This window comes from Epinephelus lanceolatus, chromosome 17, assembly GCF_041903045.1.
Source record: "Epinephelus lanceolatus isolate andai-2023 chromosome 17, ASM4190304v1, whole genome shotgun sequence".
NCBI classification, from domain to species: Eukaryota; Metazoa; Chordata; class Actinopteri; order Perciformes; family Serranidae; genus Epinephelus; species Epinephelus lanceolatus.
Genome location: NC_135750.1, coordinates 12,480,768 through 12,500,665, shown reverse-complemented (window position 1 = coordinate 12,500,665; position 19,898 = coordinate 12,480,768). Strand labels below are relative to the sequence as shown.

Below are 19,898 nucleotides of genomic sequence, written 5' to 3'. Positions count from 1 at the left end.
AAAGTATGAACACTTCACTCTGTGTGTGTTTTTATTTCACTTATAGCAGATTATTATTTTACACAGTAGATGCTGTTTGCCTCATCCTGAGAAAAACACAGTGAAATTATTTTTAATTGGCTTTGGTCTGCAGAATAACTTGACGTTCACCGGAGCCATTAACGGGGACGTGTATGTGTGGCGGGATCACTACCTGCTGAGGGTGGTGGCGAAGGCTCACACCGGGCCGGTCTTCACCATGTACACCACGCTGAGAGACGGACTCATCGTCACTGGCGGCAAGGAGAGACCGTGAGTAACACACCAGCAGATGATTACTGATGAACTGAAAACTTTGTCAAACAGCAGCATCCAATCTATCTTCTTTTATTAGATTATAGTTGTCTTCATTATAATAAGACACTGAGACTGTGGAGATGCGTTGAGACCTTTTCTTAAAATAGAGACAGTTTTCTTTTATACTTGTGGTGATACTTACACAGTATCCAGTGTTGGGGGTAAGGTGCATTTCAGCAGTAGTGAAGTAATATAACGCGCTACCAATGGGATCTCGGGTAATATCATTACATTTACAGTGTCATGTAATGCGTTACCACCTGATATAAACTGATTATTGGTCTCATTTTTCATTCATCCACACCGCTCCACTTCCGCCAGTGTACCACCAGAAAAAATATCCCTCAAAAGTTGTTGCGTGTTGTCATGTCATGATATGCTACAAGAAGCCGCCCGTGATCGGCACATCTGGGTCATGCTGCACTGTGTATTATCATGTTCAGTGCGTGTCCTTTCATACACTAGTCCTGGTGATCAGCACATCTGGGTGATGTTAGTATATGTTAGATGTGTTTCCATACATCGGCACACAACCCTGTTCTTATGCATTACTCTGTCTGGTGCTGTGGTAGCTGACTGTCACAAAGGGCTCCGGTGTATTCATTTGCGCTCGTCACAGGGACTTAATTGTGTGCCAATCTGTTTGTTGTGCTAACCTAAATATTTGTTTATTGTTTCATATCATAGGCCCACAAATATTTATCCATATCTCATATTTATCAGACTTTGATCCTCAGCCTGACCCTCCCTGTGTCCAAGACTAATCATTTATTTTAAACAGTCTAGGCTATTAATTGTTTTATATCATCACACTTATTTATAACCACTGTATGTGAATGCATGAATAGGTCAGACCTGCTCAGCACTGGATTCAAAATGAACTGTAATAAACTAAACTGAACAAAAACGCAAAAGTAGTTTAATAAGTAACTTAGTACTCTATACAGAGAGTAATATTGTTAAGTAACATATTACCTTCAAATGAAGATACCTAGTAATATGTAGTATATTACATTTTGAGAGTAACTTGCAGAACATTGACAGTATCCCTACTTAAACCTAAACCTAGTTAGTTGGACACAACTTAAATGCAAGTATGTTACAGAATATATTAGACTTTTTTCTGTGTGTGTGTGTGTGTGTGTGTCAGGACTAAGGAGGGCGGTGCGGTGAAGCTCTGGGATCAGGAGATGAAACGCTGTCGAGCCTTCCAGCTGGAGACGGGGCAGCAGGTGGAGTGTGTCCGATCCGTCTGCAGAGGCAAGGTGAGAACTTTTGATTTTGATCTTCACCCATCACTCTTCATCAACATCCTTATTATCAGCCCACGTCCTCCTCCTGCTCCTCCTCTTCCTCCTCCTCAGGGTAAGATCCTGGTGGGGACGAAGGACGGGGAGATCATTGAGGTCGGGGAGAAGAATGCGGCGTCCAACCTGCTGCTGGACAGCCACGCTCGGGGAGGGATCTGGGGTCTGGCTGCTCATCCTGTGAAAGAGCTCTGCATCACCGCCAGCGACGACGCCACCATCAGGCTGTGGGACCTCGCTGACAAGGTACACACACAAACTGCCCCAGAGTCATTGTTGTCTGGCAACAATAAAAAGATACAGGGAGTTTTTTCTTGTTTTGTTTTTTACTAGTTGCATTCAATTTTGAAAATAGGCAGTGTGGTGTGCGACACATTTTGCAACGTGCAAAACACTTTCTGTGTGATCAGGGCCTTATGAGTCAATCATTAGTAAAGTGTAGGTTACCCAAGAGGCACAATAAAAACAAATATAATGGTCAGAGTTGTCATGTTGACAGTTAAGGTGTGTTGATTGATTCACATCGTCAGCTCCTGCATTGAGTAACATTAAGTTAAGAAGTTAATCCATCCTTCCTCCAAACTGATGTGTTGATAAAAAAAGAAATAAAAATAGTAATAATCTTTTTTTTTCTTAAACAGTGTAATGGGTGATATAGATAATTTTGGTTTCCTTTTCTCTCTCGTTCTGTAGAAACTGCTGAACAAGGTGTGTGTCGGCCACGCAGCCCGGTGTGTGAGCTACAGTGCAGACGGAGAGATGTTGGCGGTGGGGATGAAGAACGGCGAGTTCCTCCTCCTCCTCGCCAACTCGCTGAAGATGTGGGCGAAGAAGCGAGACCGCAGCGTCGCCATCCAGGACATCAGGTAGGAGAGACAGTGGAGGAGAAAGAATTTTTAATATCCAAAAGAAGTTATTTCACAAATATTTAAAATATATGTAAATTAACATAAACCAGTGGTGAAGGAAGTATTCAGATCCTTTACTGAAGGAAAAGCATGACATACTGCACTGTAAAACCAGAATATACCAGAATGTTATATTGTTTGAGTGTTTGTGTGTGCAGGTTCAGTCCGGACCGGCGGCTGTTGGCGGTCGGTTCGGTGGAGAACACCGTGGATGTTTACGATGTCAGTGGAGGACCAAGTCTGAACCGCCTGGTTTACTGCAGTGACATCTCTGCTTTCATCCTGCAGCTCGACTTCTCTGCTGACAGCTGTTACATACAGGTATACACACACATAATATATATATACGTACTGCTGACAGCTGTTATATACAGGTATACACACACATAATATATATATACATACTGCTGATAGTTGTTATATACAGGTATATACACACATAATATATATATATACATACTGCTGACAGTTGTTATATACAGGTATACACACACATAATATATATATATATACATACTGCTGACAGTTGTTATATACAGGTATACACACACATAATATATATATACGTACTGCTGACAGCTGTTATATACAGGTATACACACACATAATATATATATATACGTACTGCTGACAGCTGTTATATACAGGTATACACACACATAATATATATATACATACTGCTGATAGTTGTTATATACAGGTATACACACACATAATATATATATATACATACTGCTGACAGTTGTTATATACAGGTATACACACACATAATATATATATACGTACTGCTGACAGCTGTTATATACAGGTATACACACACATAATATATATATACGTACTGCTGACAGCTGTTATATACAGGTATACACACACATAATATATATATACGTACTGCTGACAGCTGTTATATACAGGTATACACACACATAATATATATATACATACTGTTGATAGTTGTTATATACAGGTATACACACACATAATATATATATATACATACTGCTGACAGTTGTTATATACAGGTATACACACACATAATATATATATACGTACTGCTGACAGCTGTTATATACAGGTATACACACACATAATATATATATATACGTACTGCTGACAGCTGTTATATATAGGTATATACTATACACACATACACACACACACACATACTGCTGACGGCTGTATTATACAGGTATATATACATATATACACAAACTGCTGACAGCTGTTCCTCTTGAGACCTGGTATATACACATACACACGCCTTTGTTGGTATATAGTATCTGTGACCGAACAAACAAACATTTTCTGTGGGTACAGGTGTCCACAGGAGCTTACAAGCGGCAGGTGTTTGAGGTTCCTTCAGGGAAGTTGGTGAGCGACCAGACCATTATTGATAGAATCACCTGGGCTACCTGGACCAGGTAACACACACATACTCACACGCAGTTTTCACATGAGCTTAAAAACTTGAAAGTCTGAAATGAATTCTATTTTATATCGAATGACACAAACCTGCACGTTTCATTTGATTATTTTTGGTTTGCATAAAAAAGTCATAGAATAGAATCAATAAAAGTAAAGTTTCTCATTACAAGTCAGAGTATAATATAATAAAACTCATAGGATAGTATGTCATGAAATGAAATTAAAAAGTTGTAGTATTTTGTTAAAAAGAGCATATACTATAGTATGTCAAAATAAGTGACAAAACGAATTATAGTATAGTGTGCCACAAAAAGTGATGACAAAGTCATAATATAGTAGGTCATAGAAAGAGACAAAAAAAGTCATGTTTAATGTGTCATAAAAAGTGACAAAAAAATCCTAGTATTATATGTCATAAAAAGAATGTATGTCAAAAATGTCACAGAAATGTCATAGTATGGTATGTCGTCAAAAATGTAACAAAAACAATCATAGTATAGCATGTCATCAAAAATGTGATAAAACGATCATAGTATAGTATAATGTCAAAAATGTGATAAAAACATCATAATATATCATGTTGTCAAAAATGTCACAAAAAAGTTATAGTATAGCATGTCGTCCAAAATGTGATGAAAATGTCATAGTATAGTATGTCACTAAAAATGTGATAAAAACTTTGAAGTATAGCATGTCGTCAAAACTGTCATAAAAATGTCATAGTAGAGTATGTCGTCAAAAATATGATTAAAGTTTCATAGTATAGTATGTTGTCAAAACTGTCATAAAAACATCATAGTATAGTGTGTCGTCAAAAATGTGATAAAATTGTCATAGTACAGTATGTCTTCAAATATCATGAAAAAGGTCATAGTATAGTATGTCACTAAAACTGTCATAAAAACTTCATAGTATAGTATGTTGTCAAAAATGTGATAAAAAAAAACGTCATAGTATAGTTTGTCATCCAAAATTTGATAAAAATGTCATTGTGTAGTATGTCGCGAAAACTGTCATAGAAACGTCATAGTATAGCATGTCATACAAAATGTGATTGTATAGTATGTCGTCAAAAATGTCACAAAGATGTCATGGTATAACATGTCGTCAAAAATGCGATAAAAACTTCATAGTAAAGCATGTCCTCAAAAATGTCACTAAAACCTCAAAGTGTATTATGTCGTCACAAATGTGATAACTATGTCATAGTATAAAATGTTGTCAAAAATGTGATAAAAATGTCACAGTAAAGCATGTTGTCAAAATGTCACAAAAACGTCATAGTATAGCATGTCGTCCAAAATGTGATAAAAATGTAATAGATTTAGTATGTCATCAAAAATCATGAAAAAGCGTCATAGTATAGCATGTCATCAAAGCTGTCATGAAAACATGATACTGGGGCCCTGGTGGCTTAGTGGCAGAGCAGGCGCCCTATGTACAAGGCTGTTGCCGCAGCGGCCCGGGTTCGAATCCAGCCTGTGGCCCTTTCCTGCATGTCATCCCCCCTCTCTCTCTCTCCCCCTTCACGCTTACCTGTCCTTTCCAGTAAAGGCAAAATGGCCAAAAAAATATCTTTTAAAAAAATTTAAAAAAAAAATAAAAACATGATACTAAAGTAGGCTTTGTCGTAAAAAATGTGATAACAATGTCATAGTATAGTATGTCTTCAAATATCATGAAAAACGTCATAGTATAGTATGTCACTAAAACTGTCATGAAAACGTCATACTATAGTATGTTGTCAAAAATGTGATAAAATGATCATAGTATAGTATGTCGTCCAAAATTTGATAAAAATGTCATAGTATAGTATGTCGTCAAAAATGTCACAAAAATGTCATGGTATAGCATGTCGTCAAAAATGCGATTAAAAACTTCATAGTAAAGCATGTCCTCAAAAATGTCATTAAAACCTCAAAGTGTATTATGTCGTCAAAAATGTGATAACTATGTCACAGTATAATATGTTGTCAAAAATGTGATAACTATGTCATAGTATAATATGTTGTCAAAAATGTCACAAAAACGACATAGTAGAGCATGTCATCCAAAATGTGATAAAAACTTTATAGTATAGCATGTCATCAAAAATGTGTTAAAAACGTCATAGTATATCATGTTGTCAAAAATGTCACAAAAACGACAAAGTATAGTATGTCGTCTAAAATGTGATAAAAATGTCATAGTTTATCATGCTGTCAAAAATGTCACAAAAACGACATAGTATAGCATGTCGTCCAGAATGTGATAAAAATGTCATAGTATAATATGTCTTCAAATATCATGAAAAAATATCATAGTAAAGTATGTCACTAAAACTGTCATAAAAACGTCATAGTATAGTATGTCGTCAAAAATGTCATAAAAGTCACAGTATAGTATGTCGTCAAAAATGTGATAAAAATGTGATAGTATAGTATGTCATCTAAAATCATAAAAAAAACATCATAGTATAGCATGTCCTCAATAATGTGATAAAAGTTTTGTAATGTAGTATGTCATCCAAAATCATGAAAAAACGTCATAGTATAGCATGTCGTCAAAAATGTGATTAAAGTTTCATAGTATAGTATGTCTTCAAAAATCATGAAAAAACATCATAGTATATCACTAAAACTGTCATAAAAACTTAATAGTATAGCATGTCATCCAAAATGTGATAAAAAAAAAGTCATAGTATAGTATGTTGTCAAAAATGTGATTAAAAACGTCATACTATAGCATGTCATCAAAAATGTGATAAAAACATCATAGTATAGTATGTTGTCAAAAATGTGATTAAAAACGTCATACTATAGCATGTCATCAAAAATGTGATAAAAATGTTATAGTATAGTATGTTGTCAAAAATGTGATAAAAAAAACATCATAGTATAGCATGTCATCAAAAATGTGATAAAAAAAAAAGTTATAGTATAGTATGTCATCAAAAATGTGATAAAAAACGTCATATTACAGAATGTTGTCAAAAAATGTGATAAAAACGTCATAGTATAGCATGTCATCAAAAATGTGATAAAAATGTTATAGTATGTTGTCAAAAATGTGATTAAAAAAAGTCATAGTATAGCATGTCATCAAAAATGTGATTAAAAAAAAGTCATAGTATAGCATGTCATCAAAAATGTGATTAAAAAAAAGTCATAGTATAGTATGTCATCAAAAATGTGATAAAAAAAATGTCATATTACAGAATGTTGTCAAAAAATGTGATAAAAACGTCATAGTATAGCATGTCATCAAAAATGTGATAAAAATGTTATAGTATAGTATGTTGTCAAAAATGTGATAAAAAAAAGTCATAGTATAGCATGTCATCAAAAATGTGATAAAAAAAGTCATAGTATAGCATGTCATCAAAAAATGTGATAAAATGTTATAGTATAGCATGTCATCAAAAAAATGTGATAAAATGTTATAGTATAGCATGTCATCAAAAAATGTGATAAAATGTTATAGTATAGCATGTCATCAAAAATGTGATTTAAAAAAAGTCATAGTATGGTATGTTGTCGAAAATGTGATAAAAAAATGTCATAGTATAGCATGTCGTGAAAAATGTGATAAAAATATATCATGTCGTGAAAAAATGTGATAAAAAAAGTCATATTATATAGTATGTCATCCAAAATGTGATAAAAATGTTATAGTATAGTATATCATCAAAAATGTGATAAAATTGTTATAGTATAGAATGTCATCAAAAATGTGATAAAAATGTTAAAGTATAGCGTGTCGTCAAAAATGTGATTTAAAAAAAAGTCATAGTATAGTATGTTGTCAAAAATGTGATTAAAACATCATAGTATAGTATGACATCCAAAATGTGATAAAAATGTTATAGTATAGTATGTCAACAAAAATGTGATAAAAATGTTATAGTATAGTATGTTTTCAAAAATGTGATTAAAATGTCATAGTATAGCATGTCGTCAAAAGTGTGATCAAAAAAGTCATAGTATAGCATGTCATCAAAAATGTGATAAAAATATTATAGTATAGCATGATGTAAAAAATGTGTTTAAAAAAAGTCATAGTATGTTGTCGAAAATGTGATAAAAATGTTATAGTATAGAATGTCAAAAAAATGTGATAAAAATGTTATAGTATAGCATGTCGTCAAAAATGTGATAAAAAAAAGTCATAGTATAGTATGTCATCCAAAATGTGATAAAAATGTTATAGTATAGTATGTTGTCAAAAATGTGATTAAAAAAAGTCATAGTATAGCATGTCATCAAAAATGTGATTAAAAAAACATCATAGTATAGCATGTCTTCAAAAATGTGATAAAAATGTTATAGTATAGTATATCAACAAAAATGTGATAAAATTGTTAAAGTATAGAATGTCAAAAAAATGTGATAAAAATGTTATAGTATAGCATGTCGTCAAAAATGTGATAAAAAATAAGTCATAGTATGTCATCCAAAATGTGATAAAAATGTTATAGTATAGTATGTTGTCAAAAATGTGATAAAAATGTCATAGTATAATATGTCATCAAAAATGTGATAAAAACGTCATAGTATAGTATGTCTTCAAAAATGTGATAAAAATGTTATAGTATAACATGTCGTCAAAAATGTGATTAAAATGTCATAGTATAGCATGACGTCAAAAATGTGATAAAAATGTTATAGTATAGTATGTTGTCAAAAATGTGATAAAAATGTCATAGTATAATATGTCATCCAAAATGTGATAAAAACGTCATAGTATAGTATGTCATCCAAAATGTGATAAAAATGTTATAGTATAGCATGTCGTCAAAAATGTGATTAAAAAAAAAGTCATAGTATAGTACTGTATGTCATCCAAAATGTGATAAAAAATGTTATAGTATAGTATGTTGACAAAAATGTGATAAAAACGTCACAGTATAGCATATCATCAAAAATGTGATAAAATTGTTACAGTATAGCATGTGTTCAAAACTGTCATGGAAACGTCATAGTATAGTATGTTGTAAAACAAAATATGATAAAAATGTCATATTATAGTATGTCTTCAAAAATCATGAAAAAACGTCATAGTACAGTATTTCCTTAAAACTGTGGTAAACACGTCATAGAATAGCATGTTATAAAATGTATTGTATGCTCTTCAAAAACTGTAAGAGCAGATCAAGAGGATCTAACAAAAACTTTACATCAGAACAGTTTTATTGGTCAAACGTGAACACACACAGTGAATTTGGTTTGTCATTGCTTCCATGTACTTACACAGAAATTAAAATAGGACAATAAATCTGAACATTGTAACATAAACATATCAATACTACTTACAGATATTAATATACATATATATATACAGTGTGCTAAGATTTCTTTTTGAAAGTGATGATTTATCACACAATTTAAAAACTGTATTGAAGTACATAATTGACAAGGTACAGTGCATGTTAGTGTTAACAGGGTAACTGAACAGGGATAGTTTGGGGGTAGTAGTGCTTTGAGACAAAACTTCTTGTTTTTTTTCTCCCTCAGCATTCTGGGCGATGAAGTTTTGGGGATTTGGCCACGAAATGCAGACAAAGCGGAAGTCAACTGTGCGTGTGTGTCCCACGCCGGCCTTAACATCGTCACCGGTGATGACTTTGGATTGGTGAAACTGTTCGACTTCCCCTGCACAGAGAAGTTTGTGAGTCACCAACATTTACATTTGAGGTTGAAACAGGAGGAAAGTTTAGTATGATTAGTATCAGCAAGTATAAAAACATCACAGCACGCTTTGTATGAGAATAAAAAAGATCAGCTATTTATTTATTTATTAGTGAAGAGAAATGTGAGTATTCTTTTTTGTTTGCAGGCCAAACACAAGCGCTACCTCGGCCACTCGGCTCATGTGACCAACATCCGCTTCTCCCAGGAAGACAAATACGTGATCAGCACAGGAGGAGACGACTGCAGGTAAAACTGATCACTGATCGATAACAGACGATCATCTGAATACATGATACAAGAGAGATATATTGATATTTCTATCACTGCACATGAGTTGCTGTGTTCAAAACATGATGGGTGAATGGTCAAGTTACGAAAAGTCTAACAAAACATTTTATCAAGGAACAAATCATGATAATGAAATATTATAATTGATCATATGTTTATAAAAAAGGAAGAACATCACAAAAACTCATGGTATATTATTAAGGAATATCTTTTAATGAGATCACAAAAAAAGTCATAGTAAAGTCGGTGAAAAAAACATATCACTAAATGTCATAGCATTGTATGTTGTCAAAACTATGTATGTCGTCCAATTCGTGAAAAAAAACCATAGTACAGCATGTCGTCCAAAATGGTGTAAAAATGTATAACATGTCCAAAATCATGAAAGAAACATCATAGCATAGTATGTTGTCTAAAATCGTGAAAAAACACCTTAGTATAACATGTCGTCCAAAATCGTGAAAAAACGCCATAATATAGCATGTCGTGCAAAATCGTTAAAGAACATCATAGTATAGCATGTCGTTCAAAATCATGAAAAGACTTTATAGTATAGTATGTCGTCCAGAATCATGAAAAAACATCATAGTATAGTATGTCGTCCAAAATCACGAAAAAACGCCATTGTATAGCATGTCGTGTAAAATCATGAAAAACGTCATAGTATAGCATGTCGTCAAAAAACGTGAAAAAATGTCATAGTATAGCATGTCGTCCAAAATCGTGAAAAAACATCATAGTACAGCATGTCGTCCAAAATCATGAAAAAACACCATAGTATAGCATGTCGTCCAAAATCGTGAAAAAAAGTCATAGTATAGGCATGTCGTCCAAAATCATGAAAAAACGTCATAGTATAGCATGTCGTCCAAAATCATGAAAAGACTTTATAGAATAGTATGTCATCCAAAACCCTGAAAAAAAAGTCATAGTATAGCATGTCATCTAAAATCATGAAAAAACGCCATAGTATAGCATGTTGTCCAAAATTGTGAAAAAAAAGGTCATAGTATAGCATGTCGTCCAAAATCATGAAAAGACTTTATAGAATAGTATGTCATCCGAAATCGTGAAAAAATGTCATAGTATAGCATGTCGTCCAAAATCATGAAAAAAACGTCATAGTATAGCATGTCGTCCAAGATCATGAAAAAAAAGGTCATAGTATAGCATGTCGTCCAAAATCATGACCAAAAAAGTCATAGTATAGCATGTCGTCCAAAATCGTGAAAAAACACCATAGTATAGCATGTCGTCCAAAATAGTGTTAAAACACCATAGTATTGCATGTCGTCCAGAATCGTGAAAAAACGTCATAGTAAAGCATGTCGTCCAAACTCATGAAAAAATGTCATAGTATAGCATGTCGTCCAGAATCGTGAAAAAACGTCATAGTAAAGCATGTCGTCCAAACTCATGAAAAAATGTCATAGTATAGCATGTCGTCCAAAATCGTGAAAAAACACCATAGTATAGCATGTCGTCCAAAATAGTGTTAAAACACCATAGTATTGCATGTCGTCCAAAATCGTGAAAAAACGTCATAGTATAGCATGTCGTCCAGAATCGTGAAAAAACGTCATAGTAAAGCATGTCGTCCAAACTCATGAAAAAATGTCATAGTATAGCATGTCGTCCAAAATTGTGAAAAAACGTCATAGTATAGCATGTCGTCCAGAATCGTGAAAAAACGTCATAGTAAAGCATGTCGTCCAAACTCATGAAAAAACGTCATAGTATAGCATGTCGGCCAAAATCATGAAAAAACATCATAGTATAGCATGTCGTCCAAAATCATGAAAAAAAAAGGTCATAGTATAGCATGTCGTCCAAAATCATGAAAAGACTTTATAGAATAGTATGTCATCCGAAATCGTGAAAAAATGTCATAGTATAGCATGTCGTCCAAAATCATGAAAAAAACGTCATAGTAAAGCATGTCGTCCAAAATCATGAAAAAATGTCATAGTATAGCATGTCGTCCAAAATCATGAAAAAATGTCATAGTATAGCATGTCGTCCAAAATCGTGAAAAAACACCATAGTATAGCATGTCGTGCAAAATTGTGAAAGAACACCATAGTATTGCATGTCGTCCAAAATCGTGAAAAAACGTCATAGTATAGCATGTCGTCCAGAATCGTGAAAAAACATCATAGTATAGCATGTCGTCCAAAATCATGAAAAAAAAAGGTCATAGTATAGCATGTCGTCCAAAATCATGAAAAGACTTTATAGAATAGTATGTCATCCGAAATTGTGAAAAAATGTCATAGTATAGCATGTCGTCCAAAATCATGAAAAAAACGTCATAGTAAAGCATGTCGTCCAAAATCATGAAAAAATGTCATATATAGCATGTCGTCCAAAATCGTGAAAAAACACCATAGTATAGCATGTCGTGCAAAATCGTGAAAGAACACCATAGTATTGCATGTCGTCCAAAATCGTGAAAAAACGTCATAGTATAGCATGTCATCCAAAATCATGAAAAAAAAAGGTCATAGTATAGCATGTCGTCCAAAATCATGAAAAGACTTTATAGAATAGTATGTCATCCGAAATTGTGAAAAAATGTCATAGTATAGCATGTCGTCCAAAATCATGAAAAAAACGTCATAGTAAAGCATGTCGTCCAAAATCATGAAAAAATGTCATATATAGCATGTCGTCCAAAATCGTGAAAAAACACCATAGTATAGCATGTCGTGCAAAATCGTGAAAGAACACCATACTATTGCATGTCGTCCAAAATCATGAAAAAATGTCATAGTATAGCATGTCGTCCAAAATAGTGTTAAAACGTCATAGTACAGCATGTCATCCAAAATCATGAAAAAATGTCATAGTATAGCATGACGTCCAAGATCATGAAAAAAAAGGTCATAGTATAGCATGTCGTCCAAAATCGTGAAAAAACGCCATAGTATAGCATGTCAAAAATATATTTGAAAAAATCACAAACATTATCTATAAATAAGATTCAAACAATGTTCATTTGTGTGTTGCAGTGTGTTTGTGTGGAAATGCCTGTAAAACACAGAGACTTCGCCGCCTGGTGACGCTTTTATCCAAAGCGCCTTAACAGCACCACAAGTGGATCCAGAGGGAATTGAACCCACAACCTTGAATCTTTGCTCTGCAACATTTCTTGAAGAGTTTAGAAACTAAAGGTGGAGGAAGACTCACCGTAACACAAGGTCGACTTCAGCGATGAGACGTTTAGTTTCTGTTTTCTGGTGTCGACTGCAGCCTGAGACGCTTCACGATTGATCACATGACCTTGAACAGGAACAAATGAAGACACGTAAAGAACCAGAGGAATCTTCAGATGGTTTTTCTTCTTCTGATTTTGGTCCATGTGGATTCACAACTGCCCCGTCAGAAGCCAACCAGGGCTTTGGAACAAAGATCATGTGACTCAGTACGACACCACCACCACAGTGAAGCAAAGGTTAAACTTACTCTCATGTTGTTCTGCTCCAGCACCATCCCTCTCCTTCTACCCAGAAGGCCTTGCACAGTATTGTCACTGTAGTCAGTGCGCCTTGAGATCATTCATTGATCATGTGACTGATCTGGAGTCACAGAAAGAGGAAGCGGGTTCAACACAAAGAAAAATCAGAAACCATCAGTCCAGGGGGCAGATACAGAAAACTCTGTGTGCACACAAGACAGAAATATGTATTTGTATTTGTCACATGTATGAAGACTGACTGTTTTTCTCACATGCACAAGCCTTATTTCCACCCCTGACATGTAACATGCCCTTTAAAGGACAAGTTCACATTTTATCACGTCTTTTTTAAAATAATAAACATGACTTTGTGTCTATTACTGTTGAGAAGTTTGTAATCTTGCTTAACTAGCTCCAGTCAGATGTCTGAGAGGACAGTCCTCTAAAAATACACTTTACAGTACCCACTGAGTCGACTGCAGAGGGCCCAGAGAAAAAATACAAACTTAATATTTAGAGCCCAGTTACACTGTTGTGGTGCAATAAGGATCAAGGGTCAATGACGCCTTTCAAATTCAACAAATTTGTTCTCCCCTGACATACAACACTGTGGAGACATCGACTAAATGGAAGTTTGAATCATTTAATTCTTTTTCTTTTAGGGCCAAAAATGTAGCTAACACATTTGGAATCTGTTAAAATAGTTACTCTTAACAGAAATAATAGAAAAACATTATTAATGTGTTAATACACACTTGCAGGTGCTGACACCACAAAAAACTAAATAAAATCCCAAATTCAGATTCAGTCACTATGAAACTAGCCGCCATAAACACTAGTAGAGGAGGAAGTATTCAGATCTTTAACTTCAGTAAAAGTACCAACACCACTGTGTAAAAATACCCAGCTGACACCGGACATCAAAATGATGTCAGAAAGACTTTGGACGCTTCCGTCGGTCAGACGTTAAATTTTGTACTAACGTACTAGCTTAAATGCACTTAGTTACATTCCACCACTGACAAACACCGAGCTTTAACCCTTTGAATCCTGCAGCGACATCACTTGTCTTGTGCTGCTTTCAGACGCCTTTTGCTAGTATTTGAACATCTGAACCCTCCCTGAGCAAACTGGTGCGATTTATTCAAAAACATGGGAAAAAAGACAATGAGTAGCTTGGTAAGAAATGTCACATGCATTGCAAAAAAAGTAACAGATTTGGATTTTTTTTTTTACATAGAGGGAAAAAAGCTGCAGAATAACTACATTTATATTAATAATTATTATTACATTTTAAAATTTATTTACAGAATTATTTTAATTCTGAAGCACACTTTCCATTTCCTTGTTTGTTTTTAACTTTCTCTTTTTCTTTTTTTTCTTGTTTTTAATTTTCTCTTTTAACTAATTTTTCACTATTTTTTTTTTTTGGATCATTTCTTGTTTCATTGCTAATTGTTTTCTTCCTAAAAAAGAAAGTAACAAAATTAGGAAATTATTTAAAAAATAAATAGGGAGAAACAAAAGATGGGGCAGAACTATATATCTAAAAATTATTTATTATTACATTTTAAAATTATATTACAGAATTAGTTTCATTTTAAAGCACTCTTTCCATTTCCTTGTTTGTTTATTTTTTATTTCCTTTTTTCTTTTCTTTCTTTTTTAATACTAATTTTCTCTTTTTACTCATTTTTTTTTTTACTATTTTTCTTTGGATAATTTCTTCTTTTGTTGCCAATTGCCTTCATCCCCCCAAAAAGTAATGGATTTAGAAAATGATTTAAAAAAAAACAACAACTAAGGAAAAAGCTAGGGAAGAACTATAATTATAATGATAATAATTATTACATTTTAAAATTATTTTACAGAATTAGTATAATTTTAAAGCACTCCTTCCAGGTCATGTCCTTGTTTGTTTGTTTTTAACTTTCTTCCCATGTTTCTAAAAGAAAATGATTCATTAATTTGCTCAGGTTTCAAAGGGTTAAAGCAGAGATTAATTAGTGTGTTTAATGTCTGATAAAATGTTAAATAAAATGAATAAGAAGGAGCGACACAAAATTAGTGTTTAACCTGAATGAATAATGTTGTATTATTAGATTCTGAAGGTTTGTGTTTGTGTCGACACGTCTTTTATACATCTGCCTCCTGGACTCAGACACTGATGCTGCATTCAGGTCACCCTCGGAAAAAACAACATTTACAGAATGTTTCACAGCAAACAAAACTGATGGGACCATTTAAAGGACAAACGTTAACACACTGGTTTATAACTGGTGTGATGGAGCTGCTGACACGACCCTGCTGTTAGAAATCATACTAATCATTCTGTACTGGGATCACTGGGAGGTGACTGGGAGAAAAGATTTGATTTAAAATCACATTTCATTTCAAAGAGCCTTTACTGTATCTGTTGTTGGATATCATCACACTTAAGTGCCTTTCTGGATCTTTCTACCTGTGTTTGTTTGTTTGTTTTCATACACTGTTTTGTTTTATTTACTCCATGATTGAACTTATTTTGTACTCTGTCTGGTGCTACACTGAGAATGTTCAAACTTTTATTCATTCACGGAAAAAAACATTTTATCTTTGCTGCTGCTTTTTGTTTTTAAAAAACGTGACACATCCAAAGCATCGTGATGGTAAAACAACACAGGACGTCGGAGGAAGAGAAAAACACGCTGGGAGGAATATTTATGGAAATATCTAAATGTTATTTATGCCTGATTTACAGTGTGGATGAGTTTATGTGTCTGAATATTAACTGTTGTGAAAAGTGTCAAGAGTTTGTGCGATAAAAAAAAAAATGCAGATGTTACACACCTGATTTGTCGACTTGTTCACCTTCGACATGCTCGGTTCACTGAGGTCAAAAGGTCCCTGATGTCATCACAGAGGCAGGACTGTTCTGTCTGAGAGGAAAAAACACGACACATGACAGGCTGTGAAATTATTCCTGGACATCATTTCACATGTTCAGAATCCAGCTGATAATCATACCTGAAACATGTTAAATCACACCGTGGTCCTTTAAAGCTGCAACGACTCTGTGTCCGACCTGTTCTCACTCCCAACTCGTAAAATACGGCCACTTTGTCAGTGATTTCAGCGTCCAAGACAAATGCAGAGAGACACCTTATGCAGAGATATGACACGCACCTGGTGTGTCAGTTTTAGAGGCAACAGGCAACAACCCAAGTCGTCAAATAGCGCTGCTTTGTCAGTGAACATCAGCATCACACACAGACGCAGAGAGGCACCTTTGTGTTGGTATGATTTGCACCAGTTGACAACAGTTTGTAATGCCGGCAACTATCGTAATGTAAAGACTGCATTCCCACGCATTTTCGTGGACAAATTTTAAAACTTTTTCATGAGTTTTCGGGAGCCCATAATAAAATTTAGTCTGTCTTGCCTCACTTGCTTGGCGTTTTTCAAACATAATGGATTTAAACTCTATTCAAACATAATTTCAGCTAGCTGACACGTGAAGATAAAGAGGGAACGTGGGGAGAAACTGAAGAATTATATGTGATGGTAAACAAAATTTCAGTGCATATTAGAGCAACAACGGCTACAGAATATAAATTTAATTTAATTTTTCTGACTACCCCTGGCCATCCATGACTTTTCCAGGTTTTCCATGACCCTGAGAACTATGTAAAGAGCGACAACACTCGTGCAGGGAGGATGGGAGGGTTAAACAAACTGCGGACTTTCACTTGGGAGCCAGCTGTTCAGTTCCTGTTTGAATTTTAAGCCAAACCGTATTTTTTCTAAACCTAATCAAGTGCTTTTGTTGCCTAAACCTAAGGAAATCAACCTAAAAATGAAGTGTTTCACCACGTGGAACATTTATTTTGAAAGACTATATCGAAATAGCAGGAAATGTTGCCATTAGGTAATCGTTTCTTTTTACTATCTTATAAAAACACGTTAGTTTCGTTAGTCAGACACAAACGCAGACAGGAATCCTTCGCCGCAGTATGGTACCAAGCAGCATCAGTTTGTAACGCTGCCAGCAACTACTATAAAGAGCAAGAAAGTCCGTATAGAACAGGTTGATGGGTCAAACAAACTGCGGACTTTCACCCAGGAGACCACTGTTCGGTTCCTGTTTGAATTTTAAGCCGTACCATGTTTTTTTTTTCAAACCCTAACCACATTCTTTTGTTGCCTAAACCTAAAGAAATCAACCTAAAACAAAGTGTTTTACCTACATTTAAAGTTTATTTTGAAAGACTGTATACATGTAACATGTAAGAAACACATGTAACAGAAAAAAATTGAGACGACATCTGTGAACGTGCAAAACAGATGCAGGATGTTATCTAGTGCCTCATATTTAGACGTGTATGTCCACTGACAAAGCGGCGGTATTTGATGAGCTGGGATGAGAACATCTCGTTAAATCTCATTTTATTGCACCAACGTTAAAGTTAACTTTACACTGTCACCATTACAGGGTTGGTTTAATGACATCAGAAGATAAAAATAAATAAATCTGTCATTTTCACAGAACAAAACTGTCAAAGTGTTTCCTCGTGATCGCAGGGGAACAGAAAGTCTAAAGTACTGACACATTTGTCCTCTCTGGCCTGCCGTCGTTTTAAAAAAATAAAAGGATTTCATGGCAAAAAAAAGTGTCTAAAAATGCTGAAGATGTTCCTGTCATCTAGAAAAGATAAAATATCTGTAAGTGATATCTTAATGTTGCCAAAGAGAGTCCTAAAATAAAGTGGACTGTGCTGTTGACTGAGATGCTGACAGACTGGCGTGCAGAGTGTCTGTGCAGAGTGCATGTGTGGCGCATTTCTGCACGACTGTAGCAGATACTCGTTTCTAAAAAGACAAATATATCAGAAGAGGCCAAGGAACGTCCACTATAAAAAATAAATAAATCTATGTTGCAGTTGTTGAAGATGTGAAATGCTGCACTGGGATCAGTTATAGTTTGTAAATGTTTTCCTGTGTACAGGTCGTCAGGTCGTGTAGCTCTTTGGTTTTGTATCATACTGTACATGGAGATATAAATGATGCTCAGATGCATGAATTTATTTTTAAACTAAATCATGTTTGTGGATGATTGATGATGATTTTATGGTGTGAATTGTGTTCACCGGTTGATTTTTATACCGAAGTGTATGTGTGTGTGAGTGTGTGTGAGTGTGTGTGTGTTAGCCAAGTGTACAAACAGATTAAATGAGACTCGTTCAAGATAACTGGCTGTTTGTCTTGTTTTTTGTAGCAAAATGCAACTTTAATGAACAAATTTGAAAGTTCACATTTGTTTGTTTTATAAATTTTAAGTTTCTTTAATTAGTTAATTACTTAAGTGATCCAGACGAGGAAAAAAAAGCAGTGAAATTGAACTTTTCTGTTTCTGACAGTGCGCTTTAAACTTCAGAGTCTGATCCAGGTTTTAGTTTTACAGTGTTACAGTGTTCCTGTTTTGGTGTGGTGGTCTTTCATGTAGACCTAGTCTAAGGTGTTACGGATGGTTTTTCTTAGTGTAGTTTATTTATTTTATGTAACTATTCTAATCATATAAAAATAATCAAAATAATGGCAGGTTTTTCAATAACTTTTGTGTAATATGATCCAGAAACTTAAATTTATATATAACATAAATTAGTAGCCGAAGCTATTATTGGCTTAAATCACTTAAGTATATAAAGCTTATATTTGGGACAGGCCTTAATTCTTCTTACGCAAAAAATTTTGCTCAGCAAAGCTGTGAAATACGATCAAATTGTTTATGTGAACCAGTATGAATATTTCTTCTTTAAAAATTAGGTTTCAGATAATATTAATTAATTTGATCTAGCTCTGAGAGACAGGGCATCAAAGAGAGAGAACGTTATGACACTCTTTTTAAAGCACTCGAGGATTACGGCACCGGCACTTTATCCTGTTAAAACAATTCTCACAACTTGGATTCATTTTTATGAAAAGACCCTTTTGATTCTTTTGATCTGAGGACCCTTACAGACCAATGGAATATGAATACCTTACAGGGTTATCAAGGTTTACACACACACATATTCACGACAGCTTCTGAGGAAGGGAGTCGCCATTTTTTCATCATACCAGGAAACACTGAATGAACCATAGTTTTCTCTGGTGCTCATGGTTTCATTAAAATGAACTGAACGATTGAACTGTGGAGGATCTCACCGAGATGACGATGTGTAGCATCTCCATGTTGACAAATGTTAAACAGTTATATTTGTTTGTGCGATCTAAACAGCTGACATTAGCTCATGTGTGTAGCCAACAACCTGTTTTATACATCAAAGAAAGTCTGTAATAATGAACCACTTGGCAACCAGACCAGGCTTCTAATTGAGACAGGGCTTTATTTGTCGATATGTGTAGCCACACCAGGCTGGTGAAAGGGACATTTAATTAGGACTAGGCTTTTAATGTACGTTTTACGATACACACCTCTGTCTCCAGATGTTTGTCCATGGATAGTGTTTCTCCAGTGATCAGGATGTTG

General features: G+C 34.4%; 1 protein-coding gene across 4 annotated transcripts in view; it reads left to right on the top strand.

The window, feature by feature from the left end:
* The window catches only part of LOC117248507 (echinoderm microtubule-associated protein-like 6), a 124,734-nt gene extending 106,116 nt beyond the window's left edge, over nucleotides 1–18,618 (top strand). For all 4 annotated transcript variants that reach the window (XM_033613657.2, XM_033613656.2, XM_078161008.1 and 1 more), the window contains 9 exons: nucleotides 134–291; nucleotides 1,487–1,601; nucleotides 1,701–1,889; nucleotides 2,337–2,509; nucleotides 2,710–2,872; nucleotides 3,869–3,972; nucleotides 9,469–9,622; nucleotides 9,791–9,891; nucleotides 12,945–18,618. In XM_033613657.2, coding sequence (XP_033469548.1) covers nucleotides 134–291; nucleotides 1,487–1,601; nucleotides 1,701–1,889; nucleotides 2,337–2,509; nucleotides 2,710–2,872; nucleotides 3,869–3,972; nucleotides 9,469–9,622; nucleotides 9,791–9,891; nucleotides 12,945–12,969 — 1,182 coding nt within the window. In that variant the 3' untranslated portion in view covers nucleotides 12,970–18,618. The remainder of the gene's footprint in view (nucleotides 1–133; nucleotides 292–1,486; nucleotides 1,602–1,700; nucleotides 1,890–2,336; nucleotides 2,510–2,709; nucleotides 2,873–3,868; nucleotides 3,973–9,468; nucleotides 9,623–9,790; nucleotides 9,892–12,944) is intronic.
* The last annotated feature ends 1,280 nt before the right edge of the window (nucleotides 18,619–19,898 follow it).